This window comes from Limulus polyphemus, unplaced genomic scaffold, assembly GCF_000517525.1.
Source record: "Limulus polyphemus unplaced genomic scaffold, Limulus_polyphemus-2.1.2 Scaffold1529, whole genome shotgun sequence".
Taxonomy (NCBI): Eukaryota; Metazoa; Arthropoda; class Merostomata; order Xiphosura; family Limulidae; genus Limulus; species Limulus polyphemus.
In genome coordinates this window covers 12068-21384 of record NW_013667139.1, presented here as the reverse complement: position 1 = coordinate 21384, position 9317 = coordinate 12068, and the positions used below count along the sequence as shown (strand labels likewise).

At 33.6% G+C, this 9317-nt stretch overlaps 1 protein-coding gene across 1 annotated transcript in view; it reads left to right on the top strand.

The window, feature by feature from the left end:
- The window catches only part of LOC106463956 (kynurenine formamidase-like), a 6300-nt gene extending 2588 nt beyond the window's left edge, over nucleotides 1-3712 (top strand). Inside the window, exons 2-3 of the mRNA XM_022391589.1 lie at nucleotides 1626-1817; nucleotides 2936-3712. Coding sequence (XP_022247297.1) covers nucleotides 1633-1817; nucleotides 2936-3629 — 879 coding nt within the window. The 5' untranslated portion in view covers nucleotides 1626-1632 and the 3' untranslated portion in view covers nucleotides 3630-3712. The remainder of the gene's footprint in view (nucleotides 1-1625; nucleotides 1818-2935) is intronic.
- The last annotated feature ends 5605 nt before the right edge of the window (nucleotides 3713-9317 follow it).

Sequence of the window (9317 nt, the reverse complement as noted above, 5' to 3'; positions counted from 1 at the left end):
TTTTTCGTCATTACCCATTTAAGCCGTCTCCAGCCATTATTCCTAACATACGTTTGGCGTCCTGTAGCTCGTGACAGAGCCTGAAGCACTTAGAGGCCTAGAAAACCTTGGTTACTTGTTTTGCGTCAACGTGTCAAGTTTTAAACAGAACAGTCCAAAGGATGGGGGAACAAAAGAACCAAAATGTTTTTATGGGCAGCTCTGATTGCTGAACGACACAAGTAGTAGAGAGTTTGAAATTTTTGTCTAAAATCTTATTTTATCGACAAGCCTGCTATCGTATAATACTCCAACATTAATTATTTGCTGTTCAAAAAAAATACATATTGTTGCGTCATCGAGATCATGTGATTCTCACGCTCTCTACTTTCTTGAATTATCCTGTATTTTGGCGAATGTTCTAGTTCTTACTAGATATAGGGTAGGCTGGTATATAAAAGAGGGGAATGTAATATGTCTGTGTAGATAGTGAGTAATTGAACTGCAGTCAGAGAGCACGAGAGACGTTACAGCGTTTGTTTAGCGCGATTGTTGAAGTTGAGTGTATTGGTAAAGTTATATTCGGAAATAATAAACCAGTTTTTACTAAGAAAAAACTTGTGTCGCTTAAGTTTCGTCGGAACGAAGTTACGGAAAATTAATTAACAACCGGAGACGTAACAATATAATCTTCCAAACTTCTAAAAACCTGTATCTAGATCTCTCGATCTTTTCCGGTTGACTAAGTGATAGGGTAGCACAATGGAAACTGGAGACCTTGTGGTTAAAGACATCGTGGTCAAATCTTATATAAAAGTACTCCTTCTAAAATGCTCATGCTATTTGAAAAAAGAAAAAAAATGCACTTGCTAATAGTAACAGCAAAATGGCTGATTCTAAGGAAAGCAAAATAGACAACAGTAACCTAAATGAAAGTAAGGTATTCCATTTTTATGGATTCACTGAATAAGGATAACTAGATTATCTATTATCATGAAGGCCTTGAGTTTGGGAAAATTATTTGTCGAATATTAATGACATTATCTGGTTCTTGTGCTATCTGCATAATTATAACTATGATCTAATGTTTGGATTATTGTTGATATCTCTCCACCGGTATTCTCTTCTAGTGATTATATTGTTGTTATCTCTCCACCGGTACTCTCTTCTAGTGATTATATTGTTGTCATCTCTCCACCGGTACTCTCTTCTAGTGATTATATTGTTGTCATCTCTCCACCGGTACTCTCTCTTAGTGATTATATTGTTGTCATCTCTCCACCGGTACTCTCTTCTAGTGATTATATTGTTGTCATCTCTCCACCGGTACTCTCTTCTAGTGATTATATTGTTGTCATCTCTCCACCGGTACTCTCTTCTAGTGATTATATTGTTGTCATCTCTCCACCGGTACTCTCTTCTAGTGATTATATTGTTGTTATCTCTCTACTTGTAGTTGATGTTTTTCATCCTCTATTACTATGTAGCTAACCAAAATAATTGATATTTTAATAAATACTTTATTCAAAAAATACGGAAATGACTTTTATTTTGTGCAATGACATAGTATAGTACACTCACAACCTTAATCAACCTATTTTATATTGTAAGCATTAGCTAAGATTTGTATATTTTGTATTTTCCAGTTGCATTATGTGGAAAATATCCGTCATCCACTTCTGTTTGTTTCTGGTTGTTGACCCAAGTAATGCACATACACATCATGAGGATATTATTGACTTGTCATACGTATTTGATGAAAGTACAATTTACTGGCCAGCAGAAAAGAGGCTGAATTTGGTCATTCGAGAAAATGGAACAACAAAAGACGGATATTGGTGAGTATCTTTGTCATGTTACTATTAGCAACTGACTCGGCAGTTTGTTTCTCAAAGACACAAAATGTATACTCGATGTGAAAAGAGTATCCTGTATGTCCTGTTGATAATCAATTGTATAAAGTATTTTCTAAGATCTAAACACCAACTTAATGTTATTGTTGATAAACTATACCAGAAGCGTAATGACAGACATGTAATTTCTGTTGACAAACTACTCCACAAGCTTAAAGAAAATATTTAATTTCTGTTGACAAACTAGACCGCAACCTTAATAATAAAACTATATTTTAAAACTGCACATTACTCTTAAATGACACATGTATATTCTGTAGACACACACTGGAAGACTATTGGTAGTTTATACTGATAAACGGAGTTATTACTAACGATATCACCATCAGGAGCTTATAATATTAATGTATGTATCTTTACCAGGAATCTTATTAATTATTGTATTTGCAACTGATGAAATCACCACCAGGAGCGTATAATATTAATGCATGTATTTTGTACAAGGAAGATCTTGTTGATAATTGTATTTGCTAATGGTGATATCACCATCAAAAACTTAATAATAAGTGTATTTCGTACTGGTGCTAACAACGTCAGGATTAACTTGAGTCAATTTCTTTGCTGATAAATGATGTCAAAATTTGTAATTGTTTGTCTAGAATGGTAAGGGATACTTGGATGAGGTTTTAATTGGTGACAAACGGCATCAATATTATTTATCTGTGTTTATTTATCAGTAACGCCTGATTAGTGTTACAGTAGTACAGGATATTGGTGTTAAATAACACCAGGTTCTTATTTGAATATTTCACGTACATGTAATGCCTAATTAGTGTTACTAAATCCGACTTTTTGTGTTGAGAAACAGTGAGAGTTGGGCAGGATAATGGTGTTAAATAACACCAAAATGTTATTTGAATGTTCTTAGTTATCAGTAACGGTTTACTCAATGTTTCTTTCTGGGGTCTCAAACTATAACAGAAGAGAAAATGCAGGTCAAGAGTGAGGCATGAAATATGGGGTACGTGAAACTCCTCCTCACGTCCGCTTCATTTATGTTTGTATTTAGTTTTACACATTATACAATGCTTCATACGTTTCAGGTATCAGATTGATGAGTTTTCTGCTGCAACTCATGGAGGAACACATCTAGACGCCCCTTGTCACTTCGCTCTTGGTAGTTGGTGCGTTTCGGATATACCTATCAACCACCTGGTGGCGCCAGCTGTTGTAGTGGACGTTGCTGATAAAACAAGAGGAAATCCAGACTATCTTATTCAGTCTACTGATGTCTATAAGTGGGAGGAAAAGCATGGGGAGATTCCTGACGGTTCTATCGTCTTGTTTCGTACAGGATGGGGAAAGTTTTGGCCAGACGTTGTCAAATACATGGGTACGGACACAAATGATGAGAGCAAGTTGCATTTTCCTGGAATCCATCCAGACTTGGCACAGTTTCTAGTAGACAACAGGAACATTTATGGTGTGGGAATCGATACAGCGTCCCAAGACTATGGTCAGTCGAAGATTTATAAGTCTCATCAAATCTTGGAAGCTAAAAATATATATGGCTTGGAAAATGTAGCCAATCTGGAAAAACTTCCCCCTACAGGAGCTATGTTGTACGTCATGCCCATGAAACTTCGTAACGCTAGTGGTGCCCCCTGCAGGATTGTAGCAACAGCGAGGAGTCAAGATTCTGATAACAATAACAATGCTTCTACTACATACTTGTCTATAATTCTTATTTACGTGTGTTGCGTATTCGTACAAATATGCGTCACATCATTCTTTTAAGTTTGTTTATAAAACATCTTCAAATGTTAAAGTACAATATATGGTTACGTGTAATCATGAATATCAAACCAGAAATGATATGATACGTTCAGTAACTAGACATAAACAAGAAGATATTTGCTAGAAGAGCCTTTACTTTACAGTAAAGAGTTAAAAGGAATTTGTAGCTTATAAAACGTGGAATATTTTTATTAAATAAAAACATTTTCTTATACCAGGAGATAATGATTCATGGACGTATAAAACGTGGAATATTTTTATTAAATAAAAACATTTTCTTATACCAGGAGATAATGATTCATGGACTTATAAAACGTGGAATATTTTTATTAAATAAAAACATTTTCTTATACCAGGAAATAATGATTCATTGATTTATAAACCGTGGAATATTTTTATTAAATAAAAACATTTTCTTATACCAGGAGATAATGATTCATGGACTTATAAACCGTGGAAATTTTGCTTCAGAATTCTGAAAGTGAAAAATGTTTATCGTTTTAGAATTATTCTTTTAGTTTATATCTTTTGGAAATACGAAATATTATTATCTTATAAAATTTCTCTGCACATAATATTCAGTGACATTATTCTAAGAACTTAATACGTACAGAACTCACATTAATTTTAACTAGTTACAGACAAATCCCGTTATCGAACACTTTGTACAAACCATACATTAATAGTATCACCACGTTTTTATACATCTGTTATGTACAAAACACATTATTTTAACTGTTCACAGAAAAAATCACACTATCGACAAATTATGTTATCTATACACATACAAACCACATGTTATTTTAATAGGTTACAGACAAATAATGTTATCGAACAATTGTCACGTATTTATATTTATAAACGATAAAATATTATCCCAGTTGTTTTCCATTTTACGATTTCAGATTATAGATGTTGATAATTTACATTGTTTAGTAATCTTTCATTTGCGACACTAGATGACAGGACAATCGGACTGCTGCATTCGTTTCATAGAACAAAATATTAATTGTTATTATTAATATACGTAACTCAAAAGACTTAATAAAAAATAATTTAATTGATTGTTTCATCCTAAGAAAAGTAGTTCAATATTTTGTGAAAACTGTTTGTAACTTTTGAAGTTTCAAACTTAACTTTACATAGAGATCTCTAGTAACTGTGGATATTTTCTTAGAATATTATATTATCACGTAATCTTGTTATCAGAATTGTGACTACTGATTTTTAAATTTAAGTGACTGACATCCAAACCTGAGAAAAAATATTTTTATTATATGTCGTTAGATGGCAGACGATAGCATCAAATTCGTAACGAAACGAACATGCAAAAGTTATGAAGCCATATCTGAGACAGACCTGACAACTAAAGTAGCAAATGTTTGTTTTAATTAGTCTTCATGATTTTTTTTTGCAGATAATTAATTCATACTTTGTTTTATTCATAACACTGTTCCTTTCTCTATCTATTAAACCTTATAATTGTTATACTATCTTTCTACCATTTACTGTAATTATTATCCTAATTCGTGCTAGTTAATTTAAACTGTGTCTCGTTTTGTGATTGGTACGCTATTAAAACTTGTATGAAATTCATGCATTGAGAGGAAAGCCGTGCGAGAAAATCAACATATCACATAGTGATGTTACTGATTTATTCTTCTGGATTATCCAACACAAACTGTTTGAAACACTAGTGTTAATGAAATATTAAATTGGTAGCTTTAATGCTATATAGTTTTCAAATCTGATGTACATATATGTTCAACGTGGTGAGTAAACTATAAGTAAAATACCTTACATATAATATACAGTATAAGAAGTCTACTCTTCTTCTTTCGTTGTTTCTTTTGTTCAAGTTGGTGTAACTGAGTGATAAGTGCTGAATCGAACGATAGATTGGGGTACATGTATATTTGTTGTTATTTTAACATGATATATATATATATATATAAATTTAGACATTGAAAGAATGTGTAAGAAATTCAACACGATGTATATTTTGTGAAATTCAGGTACCGAGAAAAATATCTTATGTGAAATTTGTGTATTGAAAGTAAACCGTAGGACAAAACCTACATGATATACTTTCATATGAAATTCGTGTATTGAAAGAAAGCAGGTTGAGGAAATCTCCATAATATCTCAGTGAAGTTCAAGTATTGAAAGAAAGTTGCATGAGGAAATCTACATGTTTCGTGTGGAATTTAAGTTGTGATACAATGACATTTAAGGAAACCAAAATATATTTATGAGAAATTCATGTTTTAAGAAAAAGGCGTGTGAGAAACTTAACATCATATACGTCATTTTTCAATGATTATTCTCTGAAGTTTTGCGAAAAAAAATTGTTACACAAACTCAAAATATATAAAGTTTGTTTTTTACCATTTGACCACATCTTCGCTTTTTACTCGCTGGAGTGAAGGACAGACGGACGATCTTATTGGTTGTAGTCAAGGGCAAATGGACGACTTTATTGGTTTTTCCTGAGTGCGAAACGTAGCTTGACACCTAGAAATTATTAGCTGTACTAGAAGAAACGCCGCTCTATGGGCGGCTGTTTGTGCTAGTACTTACTAATCATAATATTCATACCTCATTTAAAGACATTTAGAAAAATAATTTTTCTGGGAAATACTACACGGGAGAAATGTTCAGTTTGTGCTGATATAAACTGTAATGTTTTTATATATTAAAGATGGTACCCTTTATTGAAAAAGTAACAATTTATTTTAAGAACTCCATTTTTTAGTATTATATTTATAAATTACACCAATAAAAATATAATGAAACCCTCACGTACAGTCCTGGTAAAAGTCGTGTTCTTGTTGTGAGGAGAGTACTCTTACTTAAAATTATGTTCTGTGATTAAGAAATGGTTGTTGCACATACCACAGTTATTTTCCTAATTGTCTCAAATACCCAATAATTGAATACCCAAAGTGTTTGTTTTTGAATTTCGCGCAAAGCTACACGAGGGCTATCTACGCTAGCCGTCCCTAATTTAGCAGTGTAAGACTAGAGGGAGGGCAGCTAGTCATACCACCCACCGCCAACTCTTGGGCTACTCTTTTACCAACGAATAGTGGGATTGACCGTCACTTTATAACGCCCCCACGGTTGAAAGGGCGAGCATGTTTGGTGGGACTGGGATTCGAACCCGCGACCCGCAGATTGCGAGTCGAGCGCCCTAACCACCTGGCCATGCCGGGCCGTGAATACCCAAAGTGAGAAATTTTTATGGATGTTTGTTTGGGGTGCCATTCAATAGATGGCGCCACATCGTATTTATTATTGTAGTATGATGGTATTATTTTTACAGCCTTCATATAATGTATATAACCATCATTCAGAGGGATACATTTTATGACAGTCATACTGGGGGTTATAACCATTATAAAAGGCGTAGTTTTTATGACCACAACAAAGTTTATAGCAATCATACATGGAGTTTAAATAGTCATTATATCAGGTTGGTTTTAAAATGATCATTCGTTTATAGTTTTATAACAGTCATACGGTGCGGTTATATATCACTTACATATGTAGCTTAGTTTTTATTATCACATCGGAGTGGATTTTATAACCATCTTACTGGGGTAGAGTTTATCCTATGATACATAAACGGGTATAGGTTTTTAGTGCAATTGTGGACTTTGTTACTAAATACAGACTTTTCCATGACCACCTTTCCCTGAGGTGGATACAGCCGATAGCCCAATTGGGCTTTGCTCTAAAACAACCAAATTGAATACCGAACCTTGGAATTTCAAGACACAGGTAGTGTGTCGTGCAGCCAAACAAACCTGCAGGGCACACTGTATGTTAACAACAGGAGTGATAGTTTAGCAGTTTTTATCTTTTTGTAGCTGGGACTGCGGTAATCCAATTATCACATATTTTCAGTGGATGTGCACTATTTGACCCTTGCTTCAAATACCAAGTTTTAAGGCAATCCATTAAGAAATACACGAGATATAAAATTTCCAATTTTCATTGAATTTCTTCCTTTTTTAGCCGCGGATGAGTGACTCATAACACAACACAGAGTTTTAATTTTTAGTACAAACTTTTAGTTAATAGCTCCGTCAACTATTGGCCGATTTGTGTTCTAGTTACAGTTTTCTACTCAGGAGGTCAACCCCTTTTGATTGATATAATTAATTTATTCTAATCTTGCCTGAAATAATTTGAATGTGAGGGTAGGCTGGTAGAGTTCCTGATGAGTAATAAAATTGAATCGGGTATATGCGCGCCCCACACTTGGTATTGCTGGCGCATAAAAATATAGCTAACAAAAAGGGGAAACAAAGGTCTCATATATTATATTACTCTAATCCTACGTAAAATGATTTCAAGAACCGCGGCTATTTAGGATTCCCTCATATTTTTCCTTCGCACCGAGAGTACGGAAGCTTTATTTGATAGAAAAATAATTAACTTTCATGTTTTTTTAGGTGGTACGCTAATAGATCTTTAAAAAATAATTAACTTTCATGGGTTTTTTTAATTGGTACACTAATAGATCTTTAAAAAATAATTAACTTTCATGTTTTTTTTTAAGTGGTACACTAATAGATCTTTAAAAAATAATTAACTTTCATGGGTTTTTTTAATTGGTACACTAACAGATCTTTAAAAAATAATTAACTTTCATGTTTTTTTAGGTGGTACACTAATAGATCTTTAAAAAATAAGTAACTTTCATGGGTTTTTTTAATTGGTACACTAATAGATCTTTAAAAAATGATTAACTTTCATGTTTTTCTTAAATTTGGTACACTAAATTTGTTGAACCTGGGGCATGATGGTGGGTAAAACCAAAAACGCGGCCTTGCTAACTAATGAATGAATATTTGCTGTACAATTCTTATCAACGTAATAAGTGTAGCTACCAGTTTGGCTGCTAATTTTGATTTCATTCCTTTAAGTCACACGCTCAATCATTTTTTGGCCGCACCTTTTTTTTTTGACACCTAAGGTGTTTTGTATTAGATCACCATAAAGTGACTACTAAGCCTTGGTTACAATACAAAATCTGAACATTACTATAACATAACATATAAGATGATGTGTGTTATGTTATGATAAAATGTTTAGAAAACCAACCTTTACACTCCATATAAATATATAAGAATATTTTTTTTTATATTTAACAATTGTTTCACCTTTGCGGCTTCATCAGGGTTAATATACCTAACTGTTTTGATAGAATATTCGTTAATTATATTGTTTGTTTGTAGTTAAGCACACAGCTATATAAAGGGCTATCTGTGCTCTGCCCACCACAGGTATCCGCAGAAGTGCCGCTGTGCCACTGGGGGCCGTTAATTATACAACTGCTTGTAATTCAAATTCGATGACGAGGAACCCACTTTGAGACTAATAATTGTTGGAGACGGCTTGAATGGGTAATGAAGAAAAACTTTAACATAAGTTTAACATAACAGCAAGGGTACAACGTTTCGACAAGGTTTTGTCATCGACAGGATTCTTTTCGTTAATGAGTATAGCTTCCATATATTTTCTCTCTTTAAAATCTTTGGTTGTTTGTAAGATAGAAACTTGAAGTGGGTTTTCCGTGTTTGTATGGGAAGTGTTGTGGTGGAGCGGTTTTGTGGTGGTCATTCGTATGTAACGCACTGATGTGTTTTGAGCTGCCCGTGTGAAAACGTCTTCCGGTTT